At 41.1% G+C, this 27,500-nt stretch overlaps 1 protein-coding gene across 4 annotated transcripts in view; it reads right to left on the reverse strand.

Annotated features, from left to right (window-relative positions):
* LOC133619430 (ral guanine nucleotide dissociation stimulator-like) overlaps positions 1 to 27,500 on the reverse strand; it is a 69,602-nt gene that overhangs the window by 24,897 nt on the left and 17,205 nt on the right. For 2 of the 4 annotated variants that reach the window (XM_061980445.2, XM_061980443.2), the window contains exon 2: positions 1 to 63. This exon is cut by the window's left edge and continues 242 nt beyond it. In XM_061980445.2, the coding sequence (XP_061836429.1) occupies positions 1 to 63 (63 nt within the window). Of the gene's footprint in view, positions 64 to 10,805; positions 11,921 to 20,322; positions 20,809 to 27,500 lie in introns of those variants that run through there. The other 2 variants (XM_061980444.2, XM_061980442.2) reach the window with 2 other exon arrangements.

Genomic DNA, 27,500 nt, shown 5'->3' on the forward strand with positions numbered 1-27,500 from the left:
CCTCAACGTGATGGTGAAGACGGCGTCGTCCTCCACCTCCTCGCCGATCTCCTGCGTCGAGCTCTGCGGCGGACGGGCAAAAGAAAATTTAGCATTAGGCCAACACATTTTGGACGAGTGGAGCGTTATTTTAAGTGCGAGCGTTGTCTACCATTGTTGGTGTTAAAAATGGCAACGTTACTGAGAAGGAGTTTGGTCGAGTCCGCCCTGAGTGCTGCTTGAGCTGTAAATAAGGATGGGATGAAAGAAGACCCGGGAAACTTCCTGCAGGGAACTTTTCAACCGGACTTTTCTTTTGCTGCTTTTTGTCTGCAGGCGCCCCCCGGTGACCCCGGGGAAGGGGCGTCTGCAGCGGATAAATTAAGGGAACGCTCGTAAATCTCGCTCTGCAGCGGCGCTTATCAGCCGCCACAAATCCCGCCGGCTCAAGGCCGGAGCTTCAAGTCCATTCCCCGACACGGCGCGGCTATTCGTCACCTGTTGCCACGGCGACCACTGCCTTCCCGCTGAACGCACCAATACTGTGCAAACCACTCCACCAGACGGAAGTTACATTTCAAATAAAAAATGTTTACATTTGATATATCTTTCTCTTGCTCCTTATTTTCAGACACTATCATTAATTATCCATATGGAAAGATATAAAACACTTATGACAATGTTTTTGTCCCGCCTTCTTTTGGTCCCTGAAGGCAGCACGAGGCCATGTTCAGCAAAGAAACTCTCAGCGGAAGCACACGCTGGAAACAAAGCCAGCAACACCACCACCAAAGTCCTGTCTTCTTTCCTGGCAAAAACTTCACTTTTTTGCCTGCTTTTACTCTGGCGCTCACATGGCCACGCCCCCTTTCTCTCCTTGCAGTGCTGATCCCCTAAAGTGCGTCTCATCTGCTTACCTGTCAAAACTTATTTCTTTTTTTGTTCCTTTTTCCAGGCAAAAACTTCATGTTTTTGCCTGGAAATTAAATGTGTATCCTTCTTTCTTGGCAAAAACTTCACATTCTTCCCTGTAAATCCAGTTGTTGTCCTTCTTTCCTGGCAAAAACTTTACATTTTTGCCTGGAAATTAAATTTTTATCCTTCTTTCCTGGCAAAAACTTCACATTCTTCCCTGTAAATACAGTTTTTGTCCTTTCCTGGCAAAAACTTTACATTTTTGCCTGGAATTCCAGTTGTTGTCCTTTCCTGGCAAAAACTTCACATTTTTGCCTGGAAATCCAGTTTTTGTCCTTCTTTCATGGCAAAAACTTCACATTTGTGCCTGCTTTTACTCCGGCCCTCACATGGCCACGCCCCCTTTCTCTCCTTGCAGCGCTGATCTCCTAAAGTGCGTCTCCTCTGCTTACCTGTCAAAATTATTTCCTTTTTTTGTTCCTTTTTCCGGCCAAAAACTTCACATTTTTGTCTGGAAATTAAATTTTTATCCTTCTTTCCTGGCAAAAACTTCACATTCTTCCCTGTAAATTAAATTTGTATCCTTCTTTCCTGGCAAAAACTTCACATTCTTCCCTGTAAATACAGTTTTTGTCCTTTCCTGGCAAAAACTTTACATTTTTGCCTGGACTTCCAGTTGTTGTCCTTTCCTGGCAAAAACTTCACATTTTTGCCTGGAAATCCAGTTTTTGTCCTTCTTTCCTGGCAAAAACTTCACATTTGTGCCTGCTTTTACTCCGGCCCTCACTTGGCCACGCCCCCTTTCTCTCCTTGCAGCACTGATCCCCTAAAGTGCGTCTCCTCTGCTTACCTGTCAAAATTATTTCCATTTTTTGTTCCTTTTTCCGGCCAAAAACTTCACATTTTTGCCTGGAAATTAAATGTATATCCTTCTTTCCTTGCAAAAACTTCACATACTTCCCTGTAAATCCAGTTTTTGTCCTTCTTTCCTGGCAAAAACTTTACCTTTTTGTCTGGAAATTAAATTTTTATCCTTTTTTTCCTGGCAAAAACTTCATATTCTTCCCTGTAAATACAGTTTTTGTCCTTTCCTGGCAAAAACTTCACATTTGTGCCTGCTTTTACTCCGGCCCTCACATGGCCACGCCCCCTTTCTCTCCTTGCAGCGCCGATCCCCTAAAGTGCGTCTCCTCTGCTTACCTGTCAAAATTATTTCCTTTTTTTGTTCCTTTTTCCGGCCAAAAACTTCACATTTTTGCCTGGAAATTAAATGTTTATCCTTCTTTCCTGGCAAAAACTTCACAGTCTTCCCTGTAAATCCAGTTTTCGTCCTTCTTTCCTGGCAAAAACTTTACTTTTTTGTTTGGAAATCCAGTTGTGGGCCTTCTTTCCTGGCAAAAACTTTACATTTTTGTTTAGAAATCCAGTTTTTGTCCTTCTTTCCTGTCAAAAACTTCACATTTTTGCCTGGAATTCCAGTTTTTGTCCTTTCCTGGCAAAAACTTCAATTTTTTTTTGGCAGCAAATCCAGGTTTTGTCCTCCTTTCCTGGCAAAATCCTCCCATTTGTGCCTGGAAATGCAGTTTTTGTCTTTCTTTCATGGCAAAAACGTTGTATTGTTGTCATGCTTTGCCTCCTTGAGTACTAATTAGGCCTGGGGCGATATTCGATAAGTCAATTAAGCGACAATAAACGAAATAAGTGGGTAAACTTAGCTGAGGGCATTATAATCACAGGAAGTTACATTTCAAATAATAATGTTCACATTTTATATATATTTTTCCTGCTCCTTATTTTCCAAACTATCATTAATTATCAATATGGACCGATATAAAACACTTATGACAGTGTTTTTGTCCCACTTTCTTTTGGTCCTTGAAGGCAACACAAGGCCGTGTTCAGCAGGGAAACTCCCAGAAACAAAGCCAGCAACACCAACAAAGAAGAACCGTGACGAGCACAAGCCAGAGAAGGTTAGCGTGTGCATGCTAACGTGGCGGCGATGTTAGCTGGTGTCACGCCGGTGGTGACGATGACAAAGTGGGTCAACAAGTATCTCGTGTCTTTAGCTTTCTAACCAACAGTCAAGTCACTTGCAGATCAGCTGACTCTCCCACTGTGACAAAATCTTCTTCAGGCGCCTGCCGGACAAGAAAGACTTCTTTGTGACATTAAATCCACACAGCGACTATAAGGACATTTTGGAGATTACATACGTCTATTTCCTGCCAGCAGTAACATTTTGATCTTTTGCACAAATAAGGTCAGACTGCAGTCCTTAGTGGCCATCGACCGACTATCGGCGCCGAAATTTGTCATTTTCACGTATCGGATTCTCCCTCGGTCTGCTCAGCTGCTTTTACTCCGGCGCTCACATGGCCACGCCCCCTTTCTCTCATTGCAGTGTTCATCCCCTACAATGCGTCTCCTCTGCTTACCTGTCAAAACTTCACATTTTTGCCTAGAAATCCAGTTTTTGTCCTTTTTTTCCTGGCAAGAACTTCACATTTTTGCCCGGAAATCCAGTTTTTGTCCTTCTTTCCTGACAAAAACTTTGCATTTTTGCCTGGGAAGATGCCAGGAAAAAAGGACAAAAACTGGATCTTGATGCCAGCAAAGAAGGACAAAAACTGGATTTTGTCCTTCTTTCCTGGCATCTTCCCGGTCATGTTTTGCCTCCTTGAGTACTAATTAGGCTTGGGCCGATATTCGATAAGTCAGTTAACCGACAATAAATGAAATAAGTGGGTACGTTTTCCAGCGTCGATGCTAGATACAATAACCGCTGTAAAACTCCCGACGGTTAGCATAACATTTTGACATGGACGGACGGCTAAATGCTAACATGCTAACAGACATTAACGATTACGATACATTATTCCTTTAATCTAAACTTTTGTGATCGATGAACTCGACAAGTTGAAACAGCTGGACTCCATTGAACAGAAAGTGAACTCAAGTGAGGTCACACAAACCGGAAGTGAAACAACTGATCACCCTTTAAATAAAGGATAAACGTATTTAAACATCCAAATAAAAATAATAAGACTCTTGTGAAGCGAGAACATTTAATTAATTAACATTTTTACCCCTTCCTGGAAAGTTTTCACACAAGTTCTAACCATTCCACCTACAAAGACATTCCTCTTAGTTGGGACAACAAATGCTCCTATGTTTTTTCTGTACACATTGCCGCTTTTCCCTGAAATTCTGAAATACCCATTCTCAATTCAAACTGTTACTACGTCAACATTTTTCAACCGATTCCAAAAAGTCAAACACCAACCCATTCATATCTTCTAGGACAATTGTGCTAGTATCAATATTTTCAAAAATTCCCAGTTTTCCCAAATTTCCAGGAAATTCCCATTCAAATGAATGGACGTATTCATATATATTCAATACCCTAAATTCTCAAAATGTTGCACCATTTTTAAATCCGATTCCGACCTTTCCACACACACTACTCTTCCGATATATCGAACGCAAAACATGTTTTTCCCTTTCCCCAAATTCCCGGAATATTCTCCACATTGACAATGAACGGGCATTACACAATCTATTGCAAATCCCACATTTGTCATCCGATTTGAACCATTCCAACATCCACAGGAATTACCAGTAATTTCCCCCCAATTTAAAATTAATGGGCCATAAACAAACCTCTCCATATCCCACAATTCTCACCTGATTCGAACCGTTCCACCATCCGCACACTCATCTCACCTTGGACAATCAAACTACCATTTTCCAAGTTTGAAAAAATTCCAGGAATTCCCAGAATTCTCAGGTTTCCAAAGCCCTATTTTCACCTCTTCCTGGAAAGTTTTTACAGTTCACATTTTTCAACAGATTCCAACCATTTCACCTTCAAAACATTTCTCTAAGTTGGGACAACAAATGTTCCTATTTTTTTTCGTACGAATTCCCGGTTTCCCCAAAGTTCCAGGAATTCCGAAATAGCGATTCTCAATTCAAATTGTTACTATCTTTCAACCGATTTGAAAAATTCCAAAACCAACCCATTGATATTTTCTAGGACAATTGTGCGAGTAACTATATTTTCAAAAATTTACGGTTTCCCCAAAATTCCAGGAAATTTATATTCAAATTAACGGACGTATTCAAAGTTCTACACTTCCCCAAATTCTCAAAATGTTGCGCCATTTTTAAACCCGATTCCGACCTTTCAACCATCCACACACACTACTCTTCCGATATCCATCCATCCATCCATCTTCTTCCGCTTATCCGAGGTCGGGTCGCGGGGGCAGCAGCCTAAGCAGGGAAGCCCAGACTTCCCTCTCCCCAGCCACTTCATCCAGCTCTTCCTGGGGGATCCCGAGGCGTTCCCAGGCCAGCCGGGAGACATAGTCTTCCCAACGTGTTCTGGGTCTTCCCCGTGGCCTTTTACCGGTCGGACGTGCCCTAAACACCTCCATAGGGAGGCGTTCGGGTGGTGTCCTGACCAGATGCCCGATATATCGAACACAAAACATGTTTTTCCCTTTCTCAAAATTCCCGTAATTTTCTCCCCATTGGCAATGAAAGGGCAATATACAAACTTCTGCATAACCCACATTTCTCATCTGATTTGAACCGTTCCAACATCCACACACTCCACTCACCCTGGAGATTCAAGTCAGCATATTTCCCGGTTCCGAAAATTCCCGGATTACCCATAATTACTAGGAATTCCCCCATTGACAATGAATGGGCAATATACAAAACTCTCGATATCCCACAATTGTCACCCGATTCGAACCGTTCCACCATCCCATCTCACCCTGGACATTCAAGCATTTCAGTTCCACTCACGCGTAATGGCAAAATTGCACATTTTGTTAGATATTGACATTGCACCAGTGGTTAATTTTGGTCTAAAAACAAAATGGCAATAATACCGTTCATCTGCAATAATTTGTAGAGCTAAATGTGTTATCGGCCCACGCCTACAACTAGTAAACTCAATCGGTCCTGAAAAGAACATATCGGTCCATCTCTACGAAGAAGTGATTCAAATGTAGCATGATACTAGGACCCCTTTAACACATTCCACGCTTTAACTTTGTGGAAACACTTTCTTGTTCCTGGTGCACACAGTAGGCTCCGTGAGGGTTAGTATGGGAGAGTTGCAACACCAGTGACCTTTGAACTCACAAAATGGAGGAAAAACCCCCCAGAGAGACCTTCCAAACTCTTGTAGTCCTCACGGAGGGCCAGAAAAGAAGGTCAATAACAAGGTCACAGCCAACAGCGTCTTCAAAGCCTGCAGGCCTGAGAGTAATGCGGCAGAAGAACCGACACGTTCTTTTCGGAAACCAAAGGAGATGACAAATATTCCGCTTCAATAGTTTGCTGTAATGCGGACAACCAGAGTCCACATTGTAGCGGCTCCAAAGAACAGGACATCCAGTTCCCGCTGTGTCCAAAACAAAGTGAAAGCATCGAGTTTCAAAGATGCTGACTAAAAGCCTCGTTAGAGCACGCCAGATAATCCTGAGGTGCAGACTGGAGCCTTCTAGAAGCTTCTCCACAGCGTCTGCTAAGTGAACAAACTATCAGATAAAGAAGAGCGCTAGCTAGCTTGTGTTGCAAAGTATGGACGTTGTTCACTGGGATCGGACTAGTTCCTGCTTTCCTGGCAAAAACCTCACATTTTTGCCTGGAAATACAGTTTTTGTCCTTTTTTTCCTGGCAAAAACTGCACATTTTGGGCCAGAAATCTAGTTTTTGTCCTTCTTTCCTGGCAAAAACTTCACATTTGTGTCCGGAAATCCAGATTTTGTCCTTCTTTCGTGGCAAAATTTTTTTCTAATTTTTGCCCGGGAATTCAGTTTTTGTCTTTCTTTCCTAGCAAAAACTTCACATTTTTGCCCGGAAATCCAGTTTTTGTCCTTCTTTCCTGGCAAAAACTTCAACTTTTTAGCTTGTGTTGCAAGGTATGGACGTTGTTCGCTGGGATCGGACTAGTTTCTGCTTTCCTACTAGTTTCTCCAATTTTTTCCCCGGGAATTCAGTTTTTGTCCTTTCCTGGCAAAAACTTCACGTTTGCCTGGAAATCCAGCTTTTGCCCTTATTTCCTGGCAAAAACGTTATAGTTTTGCACGTTGTGTGTTGTGTATTAAGTTAAAGTACCAATGATTGTCACACACACACTAGGTGTGGTGAAATGTGTCCTCTGCATTTGACCCATCCCCTTGTTCACCCCCTGGGGGGTGAGGGGAGCAGTGAGCAGCAGTGGTGCCGCGCCTGGGAATCATTTTTGGTGATTCAACCCCCAATTCCAACCCTTGATGCTGAGTGCCAAGCAGGGAGGTGATGGGTCCCATTTTTATAGTCTTTGGTATGACTCAGCTGGGGTTTGAACTCACAACCTACCGATCTCAGGGTAGACACTCTAACCACTAGAGCCACTGAATATTACACCACGTGTAGTGTGTGTGTGAATGGACAGACATGTTAACATGATATGTGCGTGTGAATGGACCGACAAGTTTACATGATGTGTGTATGTTAGTGGACAGACAAGGTTTTCACCATATGTGGTGTGTATGTGAATGGACAGACATATTTACATGACGTGTGTTGAGCATGTGAATGGACAGACATGTTTACACCATGTGTGGTGTGTATGTGAAAGGACATACATGTTTATTACATGCTGTGTATTGTATATGTGAATGGACAGACATGTTAACATAATACGTGAATGAACAGACATATTTACATAATGTGAGCTGTGTATGTGAATGGACAGACATTTGATCCATTTGTTCCATCCCTGTTAGGTGAGGGGAGCAGTGAGCAGCAGCGGTGGCCACGCTCTGGAATCATTTCGGTGATTTAACCCCCAATTACAACCCTTGATGCAGGGAGGGAGGTAATGGGTCCCATTTTTATAGTCTTTGGTATGAATTGGTTTGAACTCACGACCTACCGATCTCAGGGTAGACACTCTAACCACTAGGCCACTGAATATTACACCACGTGTAGTGTGTGTGTGAATGGACAGACATGTTAACATGATATGTGCGTGTGAATGGACCGACAAGTTTACATGATGTGTGTATGTTAGTGGACAGACAAGGTTTTCACCATATGTGGTGTGTATGTGAATGGACAGACATATTTACATGACGTGTGTTGAGCATGTGAATGGACAGACATGTTTACACCATGTGTGGTGTGTATGTGAAAGGACATACATGTTTATTACATGCTGTGTATTGTATATGTGAATGGACAGACATGTTAACATAATACGTGAATGAACAGACATATTTACATAATGTGAGCTGTGTATGTGAATGGACAGACATTTGATCCATTTGTTCCATCCCTGTTAGGTGAGGGGAGCAGTGAGAAGCAGCGGTGGCCACGCTCTGGAATCATTTCGGTGATTTAACCCCCAATTACAACCCTTGATGCAGGGAGGGAGGTAATGGGTCCCATTTTTATAGTCTTTGGTATGAATTGGTTTGAACTCACGACCTACCGATCTCAGGGCGGACACTCTAACCACAAGCCGACTGAGCAGTGCGTGTGAATGGACCGACAAGTTTACATGATGCATGTATTTTTATATATCTTTTTATACCTTAATGTCATATATTTTGGTGTTACACTAATGCTAAATGTCAACAGGCTACTGCTAGCATGCTAGCTTTTTTTTTTTTTTTTTCTTCAAATTTTGCAGGTATAAACATCTGGGTCAAATATTTTGTTACTTGACAAATGTAACTGTTAGTATGTTGTCGTAAATATGCTAGCTTTTTTTTTTTTTAAAGCTGATTTTGTAGGTATAAACATCAGTCACATTTTGGTACTTGATGCATGTTAACGTTAGCATACTAGCTTCTTTTTTTTAGCTAATTTTGTAGGTATACACCTTGGTACTTTATGCATGCAAATACATTTCAGGAACACACTTCAAAGTAATATATTTTGGTAATTGACACATGCAACAGGTAGCATATTAATGTGCTAACATTAGCATGCTACCTTTTTTAGCAGGCTGACACTTTTGTCATATATTGTGGTACTTCAATAATGCTAACTGTAAACAGGCTACTGTTAGCATAGCACTGTTAGCATGCTAGCTTGTTTTTGCTAATTTTGCAGGTTTAAACTTTAGGGTCAAACATTTCGTTACTGTTAGTAGTATGCTGTCGTAAATATGTTAGCTTTTCTTTTTTTTACCTGATTTTGTAGGTATAAACCTCAGTCACATTTTGGTACTTGATGCATGCTAACATTAGCATGCTACCTTTTTTTTTTAATCTAATTTGTAGGCATACACCTCAAGTGATATTTTGGTACTTGATGCATGCTAATTTTATTCAGGAACATTTTGGTAGTTGACACATTACAGTTAGCATTCTAACTTTTTTAGCTAATTTAGCAGGTATACACATTTGTCATATATTGTGGTACTTCAATAATGCTAACTGTAAACAGTTAGCATAGTACTGTTAGCATGCTCGCTTTTTTTGTGTGCAAATTTTGCAAGTATTAACTTCAGGGTCAAATATTTTGTTACTTGACGAATGTAACTGTTAGTATGTTGTCGTAAATATGCTAGCTTTTTTTTTTTTTACCTGATTTTGTAGGTATACAGCTCAGTCATATTTTGGTACTTCATGCATGCAAAGTTTTTTCAGGAACACACTTCAGAGTAGTATATTTCGGTACTTGAGACATGTTACAGTTAGCATATTAATGTGCTAAAATTAACATGCCAACTTTTTAAGCTAATTTAGCAGGCATACACTTTGGTCATATATTTTGGTACTTCAATAATGCTAACTGTAAACAGGCTACTGTTAGTATAGTACTGTTAGCATGCTCGCTTTTTTTGTGAGCACATTTTGCAGGTATAAATATTTTGTTGCTTGACGAATGTGACTGTTAGTATGCTGTCATAAATATGGTCGCTTTTTTTTTTTTTTTCTGATTTTGTAGGTATAAACCTTAGTCACATTTTGGCACTTGATACATGCTAACATTAGCGTGCAATCTTTTTTTTTTAAGCTAATTTTGTAGGTACACACCTCAGTCATATTTTGGTACTTGATGCATGCAAAAAAAATCTGAGTAATATATTTTGGTACTTGACACATGTCACAGTTATCACATTAACATGCTAGCTTTTTTTTAGCTAATTTAGCTGGCACAAACTTTTGTGTCATACATCTTGGTATTTCAATAATGCTAACTGTAAACATGCTATTGTTAACATAGTACTGTTAGCATGCAAGCTTTTTTAACTGATTTTGCTAAAAAAAAAATTGTTACTTGACGCTACCTTTGTTACGTTACTTCCCCCTCCATATCCCACACCCCGGATTGTAAATAATGTAAATAATTCAATTTATATACTGTGATGATTATGTTGTGTGATGACTGTATATGAAAATAGTATACATCTGTATCATGAATCAATTTAAGTGGGCCCCGACTTAAACAAGTTGAAAAACTTATTGGGGTGTTACCAGTTAGTGGTCAATTGTACGGAATATGTACTTCACTGTGCAATCTACTAATAAAAGTTTCAATCAATCAATCAATCAAAACCTGTTAACTGTTAGCATTTCAGTTCGGCTTTGGCTCTTCAGCATTTACACACAATTTCTACCAAAATTGCATTTTCCAGTTCTTTGAAAATATATTGTTTTGATTTTGAAGGTGAAAACTACCAAACCGGCCCCCTCATCTCTTGATGTGTCAGCTTGTGGCCCTCATCGGAAAAAGTTTGGGGACCCCCTTCTCTATACCACAAACACAATTGCTTTAAAAAAAAATTAAATAATATTATAATTAATAATATTATTCATCTTCGTATTATTATTAGTTTAATAATAATGTAGCCAACCCACGCCGAAGCCCATCTCAAATCGCGGACCAAGTACCTCCAGCAGGGGCAGGTCCGGGTCCAGCTGGGTGAAGCTGTGCAGGACCACCGGGCTGCTGTGCTCGGACACCTCCATCCTCACTCCGTCCCGAACGCTCCGCGACGAGTCGAACATCTTGGCCGGGCCCGGCGTGACGCGGCGCGCCTCGGCTCGGAGCGCCGGGAAATGGACCATGAGAGGCCGCGGAGGAGAGACGTCCGTCACCGCGGCGGTCGCGACATGTCGGCCGGCGTCGTTCGAGCTTGGAAGCGCCTCCCGGTCCGCCCGTCTGCTAGCATCCGCGAACTAACCGGCTAGCCGAGTGTTTATGGGAAGAGTGACTCAGGCTGGGGCTTTACCAAGCCACGCCCACAGGGGACTGATGCCTTCGTGACTATCGGATATTTTGAAGCTTAAGTAGCCTAGTAACAACTCTTCGTGATCTTTGGCGGATAAAATGGAATAAAAAAAACGACCATTTTGTGACTACATATCAAATCTAATAACATATCAGTATTAGCTTAATATAATACATTTACGCTGTGCCTTTCTAACAAAAAATAACAAAAGTACAATTGTCCAGTGTGTTCTTGGAGGCGGCATTGTCTGTGGGAAATGATGGTAGTGTTGTTTGTATTCACTATGGCAACAGCCGGAGTGGGAAATGAAAACACACACTACACACTTCAATGTACTGTACACACACACACACACACACACACACACACACACACACACACACACACACACACACGCACACACACACACACACACACACACACACACACACTGTTACTTCACACCAGGGGGTGCCCAAACTTTCCCCACTGAGGGCCACAGACCGCGGCGGCCATTTTGGTAGTTTTCACCTTCAAATCCTGTACACTATTTATATATATTTTTTCAAAGAACTAGAAAATGCAATTTTGGTAGAAATGTTGTTGAAATGCAGAAGAGCTCCAGCGTAACTGAATTGCTAACAGTGGCCAGATAGCGTCAATTAACAAAAAATATGAGCAAAATTAGCTAAAAAAAAAACAAAAAGCTTGCATGCTAATAGTACTACGCTAACAATAGCATGCTTGGAGTAATTTTTTTTCTAATATTCTATAACATGCTATATACCAGATGTATGCAAAATTAGCAAAAGAAAAAGCTAGCATGGTAATATTAGAATGCTAATGATTGTACATCAAGCCATTAAAAAATGAGCTACAGGCCACACTTTGGACACATAAACCTCAGGGTCAAATACTTTGTTATTTGACAAATTATGTATGCTAACGTAGGTGAGCTAGCTTTTTAAGCTAATTTTGTAGATATAAAATGTTTTGATAATTTTTGTCGGAATTTCGTTGAAATACTGAAGAGCTAAAGCGAAACTGAAATGCTAACAGTGGCCAGATAGCGTCAATTAACAAAATATATGAGCAAAATGAGCTAAAAAAAAAAAAAAATAGCTTGCATTCTAATAGTACTACACTAACAATAGCATGCTTGTAGTTATTTTTTTAATAATCTATATTCTATAACATGCTATGTACCAGATGTGTCCAAAGTTTGGCCTGTAGCTCATTTTTTAACGGCCTGATGTACAATCATTAGCATTCTAATATTAGCATGCTAGCTTTTTCTTTTGCTAATTTTGCATGCATAAACCTCAGGGTCAAATACTTTGTTATTTGACAAATGATGTGTATTAGTATGCTAACGTAGGTGAGCTAGCTTTTAAAGCTAATTTTGTAGATATAAAATGTTTTAATAATTTTGGTCGGAATTTCGTTGAAATACTGAAGAGCTAAAGCGGAACTGAAATGCTAACAGTGGCCAGATAGCGTCAATTAACAAAATATATGAGCAAAATGAGCTAAAAAAAAATAAAAAATAGCTTGCATTCTAATAGTACTACACTAACAATAGCATGCTTGTAGTTATTTTTTTAATAATCTATATTCTATAACATGCTATGTACCAGATGTGTCCAAAGTTTGACCTGTAGCTCATTTTTTAACGGCCTGATGTACAATCATTAGCATTCTAATATTAGCATGCTAATTTTTTTTTTGCTAATTTTGCATGCATAAACCTCAGGGTCAAATACTTTGTTATTTGACAAATGATGTGTATTAGTATGCTAACGTAGGTGAGCTAGATTTTTAAGCTAATTTTGTAGATATAAAATGTTTTAATAATTTTGGTCGGAATTTCGTTGAAATACTGAAGAGCTAAAGCGGAACTGAAATGCTAACAGTGGCCAGATAACGTCAATTAACAAAATATATCAGCAAAATGAGCTAAAAAAAAAAAAGCGTGCATGCTAATAGCACTACGCTAACAATAGCATGCTTGGAGTTATTTTTTTAATAATCTATATTCTATAACATGCTCTATACCAGATGTGTCTAAAGTGTGGCCTGTAGCTCACTTTGTAACGGCCTGATGCAAAATCATTAGCATTCTAATATTAGCATGCTAGCTTTTTTTTTTAAATCTTGCAGGCATAAACCATAGGGTGAAATATTTTGTTATTTGACAAATGATGTGCATTGGTATGCTAACGTAGGTGAGCTAGCTTTTTAAGCTAATTTTGTAGATATAAAATGTTTTAATAATTTTGGTCTGAATTTTGTTGAAATACTGAAGAGCTAAAGCGGAACTGAAATGCTAACAGTGGCCAGATAGCGTCGATTAACAAAATATATGAGCAAAATGAGCTAAAAAAAAAAAGAAGCTTGCATGCTAATAGTACTACGCTAACAATAGCATGCTTGGAGTTATTTTTTTAATAATCTATATTCTACAACATGCTCTATACCAGATGTGTCCAAAGTGTGGCCTGTAGCTAATTTTTTAACAGCCTGATGTACAATCATTAGCATTCTAATATTAGCATGCTAGCTTTTTCTTTTGCTAATTTTGCAAGCATAAACCTCAGGGTCAAATATTTTGTTATTTGACAAATTATATGTATTAGTATGCTAACGTAGGTGAGCTAGCTTTTGAAGCTAATTTTGTAGATATAAAATGTTTTAATAATTTTGGTAGGAATTTCGTTGAAATACTGAAGAGCTAAAGCGAAACTGAAATGCTAACAGTGGCCAGATAACGTCAATTAACAAAATATATCAGCAAAATGAGCTAAAAAAAAAAAAAAAAAGCTTGCATGCTAATAGTACTACGCTAACATTAGCATGCTTGGAGTTATTTTTTTCCTAATATTCTATAACATGCTATATACCAGATGTGTCTAAAGTGTGGCCTGTAGCTCACTTTGTAACGGCCTGATGCAAAATCATTAGCATTCTAATATTAGCATGCTAGCTTTTTTTTCAAATCTTGCAGGCATAAACCTCAGGGTGAAATATTTTGTTATTTGACAAATGATGTGTATTAGTATGCTAACGTAGGTGAGCTAGCTTTTTAAGCTAATTTTGTAGATATAAAATGTTTTAATAGTTTTGGTCAGAATTTCGTTGAAATACTGAAGAGCTAAAGCGGAACTGAAATGCTAACAGTGGCCAGATAGCGTCAATTAACAAAATATATGAGCAAAATGAGCTAAAAAAAAAAAAAATAGCTTGCATTCTAATAGTACTACACTAACAATAGCATGCTTGTAGTTATTTTTTTAATAATCTATATTCTATAACATGCTATGTACCAGATGTGTCCAAAGTTTGACCTGTAGCTCATTTTTTAACGGCCTGATGTACAATCATTAGCATTCTAATATTAGCATGCTAGCTTTTTCTTTTGCTAATTTTGCAAGCATAAACCTCAGGGTCAAATATTTTGTTATTTGACAAATTATATGTATTAGTATGCTAACGTAGGTGAGCTAGCTTTTGAAGCTAATTTTGTAGATATAAAATGTTTTAATAATTTTGGTAGGAATTTCGTTGAAATACTGAAGAGCTAAAGCGAAACTGAAATGCTAACAGTGGCCAGATAACGTCAATTAACAAAATATATCAGCAAAATGAGCTAAAAAAAAAAAAAAAAAGCTTGCATGCTAATAGTACTACGCTAACATTGGCATGCTTGGAGTTATTTTTTTCCTAATATTCTATAACATGCTATATACCAGATGTGTCTAAAGTGTGGCCTGTAGCTCACTTTGTAACGGCCTGATGCAAAATCATTAGCATTCTAATATTAGCATGGTAGCTTTTTTTTCAAATCTTGCAGGCATAAACCTCAGGGTGAAATATTTTGTTATTTGACAAATGATGTGTATTAGTATGCTAACGTAGGTGAGCTAGCTTTTTAAGCTAATTTTGTAGATATAAAATGTTTTAATAGTTTTGGTCAGAATTTCGTTGAAATACTGAAGAGCTAAAGCGGAACTGAAATGCTAACAGTGGCCAGATAGCGTCAATTAACAAAATATATGAGCAAAATGAGCTAAAAAAAAAAAAAATAGCTTGCATTCTAATAGTACTACACTAACAATAGCATGCTTGTAGTTATTTTTTTAATAATCTATATTCTATAACATGTTATGTACCAGATGTGTCCAAAGTTTGACCTGTAGCTCATTTTTTAACGGCCTGATGTACAATCATTAGCATTCTAATATTAGCATGCTAGCTTTTTCTTTTGCTAATTTTGCAAGCATAAACCTCAGGGTCAAATATTTTGTTATTTGACAAATGATATGTATTAGTATGCTAACGTAAGTGAGCTAGCTTTTTAAGCTTGTTTTGTAGGTATAAAATGTTTTAACAATTTTGGTAGGAATTTTGTTGAAATGCTGAAGTGCTAAAGCGGAACTGAAACAGTGGCCAAATAGTGCCAACTAACAAAAAATATGAGCAAAATGAGCACACAAAAAAAATCTGGCATGCTAACAGTACTATGCTAACAATAGCATGCTTACAGTTAGCATGAGTGAAACACCAAAATAGAGACAAAGGTTTATACCTGCTAAATTAAGAAGTCAAACAATGTGCTAATAATAAGCTCTGCTTCGTCCTACTCCTTTTCGGGCATGTTGTACAGAAAAATGAAAAATATGTGATGTCCATCCATCCATCCATTTTCTACCGCTTATTCCCTTTGGGGTCGCGGGGGGCGCTGGAGCCTATCTCAGCTACATTCTAACCGGTATTATTCGTCAAGTAACAAAATATTTTTTTTTTAATTCTAAAGACAGATATAAAATTTTATATATAAACTGAATTTTTAAACTAATAATTAATAATAATGTACTATGATATGTATATATAGATATGTATATATATATAGATATGTATATATATATATATATATATATATATATATATATATATATATATATATATATATATATATAATACATGCAGTGTATATATACATAAATGTAATATATATATATATATATATATATATATATATATATATATATATATATATATATATATATATATATATATATATATATATATATATATAATTTTATATCTGTCTTTAGAATTTAAAAAAATATATTTTGTTACTTGACGAATGATACCTTTTATAAAATGATAAAATTCCCTGACGAGCAGGGAAACCTGCGAAACAGGCTTGTAGGGATGATATAGCCTTTGAGTTTTTCTGACCTAACGTATATACACACACAAATATATATATATATATATATATATATATATTACATTTATGTATATATACACTACATTTTATATATATATATATATATATATATATATATATATATATATATATATATATATATATTACATTTATGTAAATATACACTACATTTTATATATATATATATATATATATATATATATATATATATATATACACACACACACACACATATCATAGTACATTATTATTAATTATTAGTTTAAAAATTCATTTTTTTCTCATTACATTCCAATTTTTCCACCATTTACATTTTACTGTTGTTTTTTAGATATAAAAGGTTATTGTTTGAAAATACACAACTTTTCAAATTTTAGCAGACAAATTCGGTTTATTTGACCAAAGTATCAGATTGGTATTGCTGATTCCAGCCTGGATTCGACTTGGTATCGGATCGGAGAGAAAATCAATGGTATCGCCATCACTAGATGAGGTGTGTTCAAGCTGCAGACCAATGCGCTTCTATTATTGGTTGGACGTGTAACACCGCTCCCTGCTGGCCAGGCGTGTAAACAAACAAGCAGCAGATGTGTGCACAGAGCAACGCGCCCGTGACATCATCACATCTGGACTTTGGACAGCAGCTGGACCAGCATATGTCAGCGTGTTCGCAGAAAGTCGGAGAAAAACATCTGTGTCCCCGGCAGGGGCGGGGTTTAAAAAACATGGAGGGCATTCTGAACCTCGTCCACTGTAATGGACGAGGTTCAGAGACATTAAACATCAACAATAGGTACCCAAAAAGATGATTATTGATGCAACACCAGCTTACTGACATTGTGGCCGTGAGTATTGGCTGATACTGATATTGGTCCGATACAAGCGCAGATTAGACGTAATTATGCTGTCTTTAAGTCGAAGTGGAGTCAATCAATCAATCAATGTATATTTATATAGCCCTAAATCACAAGTGTCTCAAAGGGCTGCACAAGCCACAACGACATCCTCGGTTCAGATCCGACATCCTCGGTTCAGATCCCACATCCCACGTGGTGTTTTTTTTTGTTTTTTTTTGTTTTTTGCAACAACTCGAGGCCAAAATAATGAATTGAGTTAAGCTCATAACACAGTAAGTTGAATGATGCGGACACGTTTGTTACTGGATACTTTCTAATACTGCCTTGAGTAAAATGCAACTATAATTATTTGATAATTGTTGAAATTGACAAATGTGCTGTTTTACACTGCAATATTGCTCAATGATTATCACCGTAAATTCTGAACATTTTTCCTACGCTTGGCCCCTGCGGCTTATAAAATGGTGCGGCTAATTTTGGGATTTTTCTTCGCTGACGTCCATAATTCAATGCATAGTTATCAGCAGACATTGAAAAGGGGTGTTATTGTTTGTGCTACAGTGCCATTTTGTGGACGAGTTCGCTCACTGCAGGTGAAGTGAGGCGAATCATATTTATATAGCGCTTTTCTCTAGAGACTCAAAGTGCTTTACATAGTGAAACCTATTATCCACATCTTTCAGTTACATTTAAACTAGTGTGCGTGGCACTGGGAGCAGGTGGGCAAAGTGTCTTGCCCAAGGGCACAACATCAGTGACTAGAATGGTGGAAGCGGGGCTCGAATCTGGGACCCTCAAGTTGCTGGCACGGCCGCTCTACCAGCAGAGCCACGCTGCTGCAGATTCCTTTCATTTGGTGACTTCAACCGGAAGTTGAAGTGCCGTTCCATCAACTACTCGTCCAAAGCGTTTCTACAGTACGGATTCTTCATTCATCTCTCCAAGCAAAGTTTGTAAGTGTTATAATATAACTAAAACAATTCTTACTTACAAAACCGTCCCATGTATGATGTCTATATGTTATATATCTGTCGTGCTACAGACACCCTTTGGAAACATTTAAGGTATGTAAATAAACATTTACAAAATATTTCTGTATAAATAACTCATTTCACAACAGATATATATGCACCATGTACAATGAGTCCGGCTTATATACCGGTGCGCTCTATAGTCCAGAAAACATGGTAGATGTGAACTTGCTGTCCAGCACAAGTAAACACGCTACAAGGCTGCTTGTATCGCACATGATGTCACACACAAGTCAATATGTTAGAAGACTGCTTGTATCGCACATGACATCACACACAACTAAACACGCCGTAGGACTGCTTGTATCACACATGATACCACACACAAGTAAACACTCTACAGGACTGGTTGTATCGCACATGATATCACACACAAGCAAACACGCTACAGGACTGCTTGTATAGCACATGATATCACATACAAGTAAATACGCTACAGGACGTCTTGTTCCCCACATGATATCACACAAGTAAACATGCTACAGGACTGCTTGTATCGCACATGATATCACACACAAGTAAACACGCTACAGGACTGCTTGTATAGCACATGATATCACACACAAGTAAATACGCTACAAGACTGCTTGTATAGCACATGATATCACATTCAAGTAAACACACTACAAGACTGCTTGTATTGCACATGATATCACATTCAAGTAAACACGCTACAGGACTGCTTGTATTGCACATGATATCACACACAAGTAAACAGGCTACAGGACTGCTTGTATCGAACATAATCACACACAAGTAAACACGTTACAGGACTGATTGTATCGCACATGATATCACACACAAGTAAACACGCTACAGGACTGCTTGTATCGAACATGATCACACACAGGTAAATACGTTACAGCACTGCTTGTATCGCACATGATATCACACACAAGCAAAACACGCTACAGGACTGCTTGAATCGCACATGATACCACACACAAGTAAACACGCTACAGGATTGGTTGTATCGCACATGATATCACACACAAGTAAACACGCTACAGGACTGCTTGTATAGCACATGATATCACACACAAGTAAATACGCTACAGGACTGTTTGTATCGCACATGATCACACACAAGTAAACAAGCTACAGGACTGTTTGTATCGCACATGATATCACACACAAGTAAACACGCTACAGGACTACTTGTATAGCACATGATATCACACACAAGTAAATATGCTACAAGACTGCTTGTATCGCACATGATATCACATTCAAGTAAACACGCTACAGGACTGCTTGTATCGCACATGATCACACACAAGTAAACACGTTACAGGACTGCTTGTATCGCGCATGATATCACACACAAGTAAACACGCTACAAAACTGCTTGTATAGCACATGATGTCACACACAAGTAAATATGCTACAGGACTGCTTGTATTGCACATGACATCACACACAACTAAACACGCCGCAGGACTGCTTGTATCGCACATGATACCACACACAAGTAAACACGCTACAGGACTGCTTGAATCGCACATGATATCACACACAGGTAAACGCGCCACAGGACTGCTTGTATCGCACATGATTTTGCACGCAAGTAAACACGCTACAGGACTGTTTGTATCGCACATTATATCACATTCAAGTAAACACGCTACAGGACTGCTTTTATCGCACATGATATCACACACAAGTAAACAGGCTACAGGACTGCTTGTATCGCACATGATATCACACACAAGTAAACACGCTACAGGACTGCTTGTATCGCACATGATATTGCGCACAAGTAAAAACGCTACAGGACTGCTTGTATCGCACATGATATCGCACACAAGTAAACACGCTACAGGACTGCTTGTATCGCACATGATATCACACATTTGATCAGATACTTGTTTTTTCCAATACCAATAATGGAATGGGACACCATACGTGTCAGCAAAGTACCAGTTCATAAACACATTATAACGGGACTATTGCCCAATGATGTAAACTAAAATGCCATGTAACGCATAGATTGTGGTGTATCCATATTGTTTCCTATCCCAGACTGGTCCGTGGGACCTTCATGGACACACCAAGAGGTAAGAAAGAGACTCTCACCTGTCCTGTCCTGTAACAGTCCTCCAGGTCCCAGCAGTCCCGTGTCCGGCCCAGCAGTCCGCAGGTCCCGCGCCACATCCCCACTAGTGTCACTCACACATCTGCCAGCGCCCCTCAGAACCCCCGCGGACGCTCTTCCTGCGCATGTTTGCTTTCCCAGCTGTGTCAACAATGGCGGGAACAAGACTGGGGAAAGATTAACTTGTAGCACACGAGTCCAAAGGACAACAACAACAACAACAAGAGTTTGACTATCACTGGGCTGAGGCACCAAAGCAAAAGTGAAGCAATAGAAGGTGTGGGAAGTCCCTGATCATCTTCAAATTGGGCTGCCTGTACACCTCCCGTGGTGGACACATGCGGTACTACGCCCTCACGTCCCACCTTCCACAAACATTTGGACTTCTTCTTCCTCCTAATGATCAATGTTAGTAAACACTTGGAGCAATCGTCACCTTCCACTACGTTCTCAACAAGCTGACACAGGAACGACTAGGCAGGTATCACCCAGACACGACACGACATGTCCAAATATCAGGGGGCCGGGCCCTCGCTGCACGCACACACACACACACACACACACACATTGTGTGTGTGTGAATGTGTGTGTGAATGGGTGAATGTGGAAATAGTGTCAAAGCGCTTTGAGTTCCTTAAAAAAAAAGGTAGAAAAGCGCTATAAAAGTATAACAATTTATTTTTTTACACACACACACACACACACACACACACACACACACACACGCACTAGAGATGCGCGGTTTGCGGGCACAACCGGGGAGTCCGCGGATTATCCGCGGATCGGGCGGATGAAATAAAAAAAAATTAGATTTTATCCGCGGGTCGGGTCGGGTCGGGTCGGGTCGGGTCGGGCGGTTGAAATAAAAAAAAATTAGATTTTAAATAGATTCAGGCGGGTGGCAGTTAAACCAATTCGGAAATATATATACATAGTTAAATGTTGTTACCCACATACGAAAAACGAGCAGGCACCTGCTGCATATGCCACAACAGAAGAAAAAAAAAAAAGAGATGGACACTTTTACGGAGCGGAGAAGGGACGCCTCGCCGGGGTCCGGGACCGAGGCCCCTTCCCCCGAGAGGGCCCCACCGGGAGCCGTAGCTGAGGCGATCCGCGAGAAGGGCCCGACGCACGTCCAGGGTCACCACCGCGCCCACCGCACCGACACCCCGCCTCGTCCGCCTTCGCCGCGGCCGGCGTCACGCGCAGCAGGTAAGCAGCTTACCTGCCCGCCACTCCCGTGGCCGGGGGCTCGTAACAGGGGTCACTCCGCGCGCTCCGCCCGCGCAGCTTACCTGCCCGCCACCCCTGTTGCCGGGGGCGCGTAACAGGGGTCACTCCGCGCGCAGTGCGCTCACGAAAGGGGTGGGGCTCACCCTGGTTGATATAGACAGCAGGACGGTGGCCATGGAAGTCAGAACCCGCTAAGGAGTGTGTAACAACCCACCTGCCGAATCAACTAGCCCTGAAAATGGATGGCGCTGGAGCGTCGGGCACATACCCGGCCGTCGCCGGCAGCGAGACGCGCTTGGAGGTGCGCTCAGCGCGGCTCCCATATGATTGCGCACTGGTGTGCGTCTGGGTTGTGACAGCGTGGCACGCGAATGTCTGTGCTGCATTGGATCAGTCTCCTTTCTTTAACAGGCAAAAGCTTTATAACCTCACTAATGCCTTGCATCGTCTATATTAGATATATAACAACGGGCGGGTGCGGGCGGGTGCGGTTCTGATCAAATGTTACATCGGGTGGATGGCGGATGGTTGACGACTTTCTGATGCGGTTGCGGATTAAATAATTGCCTATCCGCGCATCTCTAACACACACACACGCACACACCCACACACACACACACTCACACACATGCACATTCTTGTATTTGTTACCTTCTTGAGACCTCCGAAAAATGCCTACCTCCTTCGGACCACCCTTTCTAGACATATCCAAATGTGTATTTAAAACATTAATAATATATACATACTATGTACAGTAAATATTAAAAAAAGTTAAGCTTTTAGTACAAAACACTTTTTTCTTATTTTTTGTTTGTAATTGGTTTTTAATCTTCTATATTTACTTCAAGATATGACAGTATGTCTCTATATAGATATTTATTTTATTTGTTTTATTAATTTTGGCCAAAGAAGGCGCATTTCAATCACTTACACACACTTATTATTATTAATTTATTATTATTACATATGTTGGCTAGAGGGGGAGCACTTCCAATTTTTACACACACTTGTTATTTCATATGTTGACCAAAGGGGGAGCACTTTTAAAAGCGACACACAGTCAGTTTGAAAAATCCCCCCTTTTTGGGACCACCCTCATTTTGATAGATCTCACCAGCAGGGGTGCAAATGAGACATTCTCTATTAGATGCAATGTTATTGGGACCATGATTTATGTCATCACTTGTTCACACCTCCTCATATGGAAGACACTTTTCCTTGTTGGTGTCTCAAGAAGGGTAGAAATACAAGTACACACACACACACACACACACACACTCACACACACACACACACACACACAATGAGTGAACAAACTCCAGCAAAGACAACAATGGCCGCCTGTCGTACAAAACCCAAAACAATGTTCACGCTGAGAAACTTCTTTTTTTTTGGTGCAAATAATCATGAACTTAGAATTTAATTGCAGCAACACATTGCAAAAAAGTTGTCACATGGGAATTTTTACCACTGTGTTACATGGCCTTTCCTTTTAACAACACTCAGTAAAGGTTTGGGAACTGAGGAGACACATTTTTGAAGTGGAATTATTTCCCATTCTTGCTTGATGTACAGCTTAAGTTGTTCAACAGTCTCCATTCTGCTATTTTAGCCTTCATAATGGGCCACACATTTTCAATGGGAGACAGGTCTGGACTACAGGCAGGCCAGTCTAGTACCCGCACTCTTTTACTATGAAGCTACGCTGTTGTAACACGTGGCTTGGCATTGTCTTGCTGAAATAAGCAGGGGCGTCCATGATAACATTACTTGGATGGCAACATATGTTGCTCCAAAAGCTGTATGTACCTTTCAGCATTAATGGTGCCTTTACAGATGTGTAAGTTACCCATGCCTTGGGCACTACTACACCCCCATACCATCACAGATGCTGGCTTTTCAACTTTGCGCTTAGAACAGTCCGGATGGTTCTCTTCCTCTTTGGTCTGGAGAACACGACGTCCACAGTTTACATAAATAATTTGAAATGTGGACTCGTCAGACCGTAGAACACTTTTCCACTTTGCACCAGCCCATCTTAGATGAGCTTGGGCCCAGCGAAGCGTTTCTGGGTGTTGTTGATAAATGGCTTTGGCTTTGCATAGTAGAGTTTAAACTTGCACTTACAGATGTAGCGACAAACTGTAGTTACTGACAGTGGTTTTCTGAAGTGTTCCTGAGCCCATGTGGTGATATCCTTTACACACTGATGTCGCTTTTTGATGCAGTACCGCCTGAGGGATCCAAGGTCTGTAATATCATGGATGGACGTGCAGTGATTTCTCCAGATTCTCTGAACCTTTTGATGATATTACGGAGCGTAGATGGTGAAATCCCTAAATTCCTTGCAATAACTGGTTGAGAAATGTTGTTCTTAAACAATTTGCTCAGGCATTTGTTGACAAAGTGGTGACCCTCGCCCCATCCTTGTTTGTGAATGACTGAGCATTTCATGGAAGCTGCTTTTATACCCAATCATGGCACCCACCTGTTCCTAAATAGCCTGTTCACCTGTGGGATGTTCCAAACTTTCTCAGTCTTTTTTGCCACTTGTGCCAGCTTTTTTGAAACATGTTGCAGGCATCAAATTCCAAATGAGCTAATATTTGCAAAAAATAACAACGTTTCTCAGTGTGAACACTAAATATATTGTCTTTGCAGTCTATTCAATTAAATATACCTGCAAGTTGAAAATGATTTGCAAATCATTGTATTCTGTTTTTATTTATCATTTACACAACGTGACAACTTCACTGCTTTTGGGGTTTGTATTAAACATTTATATTGCATAAGAAGGGACTCATAAATAAATGACAAAAACATATATATACAAAAAATGTGTGTATATATTAATCATGTTTCTCAACTAAACTGTCAATACAATTTAATTGCAAATGAAAATACAAGTGGTGGAAAAGTGTATTCAAGATTCAAGATGCTTTATTATTGTCCATTCTTAAACATGTACAAGACATATAAGAACTGAAATCTCATTTTCGGCACAGTCCCATTAAGAGCAGACATACGTTACAGGGGGACAAGACGGGACCGCCAACGGATCAGCCACTTACAGCGCTCCTTAAAAAAGGTGGGAAAAGGGTGATATTGGGAAAGGGGGGAAGAGTAAAAAAAATATCAGTCTAAGGCTGGACCCTCGGGAGGGGTCCAGACTGAGTCCAAGGAAAAAACCTCACATAGCATAGCCCAAAGGGGGGGGGGGGGGATTTGGGGCCCTGGAGGCCGGCCTGCTGCTATAAAGCGCTACTCAACCGTTCATAACCCCGAAGAGGAATTAAGCAGTGGTGAAGACGTTGATTGGGGAATGGGCGGGTGCGTGCATGTATGCCCAATTAACTTGGGTGAGATGTTGAAATGTTTTTGTGAACTGGGGCCGATCTCAAAGTTCGACACCAGGTGTTATTGATTACAACCATACGGAGCACAGCTGAGAAACAACTTTTTTAGGCGGCCCCGGCCCTATGGTTAAGAACTACTGCTTTATAAGACCTTTGTGATGGAACAGATGAAGTATATTTATTTACTTGGAGGTGCTGATTCTCATCCCAGTCGCTTCACACTCAGCTGCAAACCGATCCAGTGAGAGCTGAAGATCCTGGCCAGTCGAAGCCATCAGGACCACATCATCTGCAAAAAGCAGAGACCTAATCCTGCAGCCACCAAACCGAAGCCCCTCAACGCCCTGATTGCGCCTGGAAATTCTGTCCATAAAAGTTATGAACAGAATCGGTGACAAAGGGCAGCCTTGGCGGAGTCCAATCCTCACTGGAAACGTGTCCGACATACAGCCGGCAATGCGGACCAATCTCTGAAACTGATCGTACAGGGAGCGGACCGCCACAATCAGACAGTCCGATACCACATACTCTCTGAGCACTCCCCACAGGACTTCCCGGGAGACATGGTCGAATGCCTTCTCCAAGTCTAAAAAGCACATGTAGACTGATTGGGCAAACTCCCATGTGCCCTCAAGGACCCTGCCGAGAGTATAGAGCTGGTCTACCGTTCCACGACCAGAACAAAAACCACACTGTTCCTCCTGGATCCGAGGTTCGAATGTCCGGCATAGCCTCCTCTCCAGTACACCTGAATAGACCTTACCGGGAAGGCTGAGGAGTGTGATCCCACGATAGTTGGAACACACCCTCCGGTTACCCTTCTTAAAAAGAGGAACCACCACCCCGGTCTGCCAATCCAGAGGTACCGCCCCCGATGTCCACGCGATGTTGCAGAGTCTTGTCAACCAAGACAGCCCCACAGCATCCAGAGCCTTAAGGAACTCCGGGCGGGTCTCATCCACCCCCGGGGCCTTGCCACCGAGGAGCTTTTTAACTACCTCGGCAACCTCAGCCCCAGATTTAGGAGAGCCCACCACAGATTCCCCAGGCACTGCTTCCTCATAGGAAGATGTGTTGGTGGGATTGAGGAGGTCTTCGAAGTATTCCCTCCACCGATCCACAACAGCCGCAGTAGAGGTCAGCAGCACACCATCCTCACCATACACGGTGTTGACAGTGCACTGCTTTCCCCCCCTGAGGCGGCGGATGGTGGACCAGAATTGCTTCGAAGCCGTCCGGAAGTCGTTTTCCATGGCTTCCACAAACTCCTCCCATGTCCGAGTTTTTGCCTCTGCGACTGCTGAAGCCGCACTTCGCTTGGCCTGTCGGTACCTGTCCGCTGCCTCTGGAGTCCCATGAGCCAAAAGGACCCGATAGGACTCTTTCTTCAGCTTGACGGCATCCCTCACTGCTGGTGTCCACCAGCGGGTTCTAGGATTACCGCCATGACAGGCACTAACCACCTTGTGGCCACAGCTCCAATCAGCCGCCTCAACAATAGAGGCACGGAACATGGTCCACTCGGACTCAATATCCAGCGCCTCGCTCATGACATGTTCAAAGTTCTTCCGGAGGTGGGAATTGAAACTCTCTCTGACAGGAGACTCTGCCAGACGTTCCCAGCAGACCCTCACAATGCGTTTGGGCCTGCCAGGTCTGTCCGGCATCCTCCCCCACCATCGGAGCCAGCTCACCACCAGGTGGTGATCGGTAGAAAGCTCTGCCCCTCTCTTCACCCGAGTGTCCAAAACATGAGGCCGCAAATCCGATGACACAACTACAAAGTCAATCATGGAACTGCAGACGAGGGTGTCCTGGTGACAAGTGCACATATGGACACCCTTATGTTTGAACATTGTGTTTGTACTGGACAATCCGTGACGAGCACAAAAGTCCAATAACAAAGCACTACTTGGGTTCAGATCCGGGGCGGCCATTCTTCCCAATCACGCTTCTCCAGGTTTCACTGTCGTTGCCAACATGAGTGTTGAAGTCCCCCATCAGAACAAGGGAATCACCCGAGGGAGCACTCTCCAGTACTCCCTCAAGGGAATCCAAAAAGAGTGGGTACTCTGAGCTCCTGTTTGGTGCGTAAGCACAAACAACAGTCAGGACCCGTCCCCCCACCCGAAGGCGGAGAAGCTACCCTCTCGTGTACTGGGTTAAAGTCCAACGTGCAGGCTCTGAGCCGGGGGGCAACAAGAATTGCCACCCCAGCCCGTCGCCTCTCATTGCTTGCAACGCCAGAGTGGAAAAGAGTCCAGCCCCTCTCGAGAGAACTGGTTCCAGAGACCTTGCTGTGCGTCGAAGTGAGTCTGACTATATCTAGCCAGAACTTCTCCACCTCGCGCACTAGCTCAGGCTCCTTCCCTCCCAGCGAGGTGACGTTCCACGTCCCAAGAGCTATCTTATGTAGCCGAGGATCGGACCGCCAAGTGCCCTGCCTTCGGCTGTCGCCCAGCTCACACTTCACCCGACAGTCAAAATTTTAGAAGAAAAATTTAACATTTGTGCGATATTATGATAAAAGTTGGAATTTTACTCTAACAGTCGCAATTTTACAAGAA

This window comes from Nerophis lumbriciformis, linkage group LG20 (genome assembly GCF_033978685.3).
Source record: "Nerophis lumbriciformis linkage group LG20, RoL_Nlum_v2.1, whole genome shotgun sequence".
Classification (NCBI taxonomy): Eukaryota; Metazoa; Chordata; class Actinopteri; order Syngnathiformes; family Syngnathidae; genus Nerophis; species Nerophis lumbriciformis.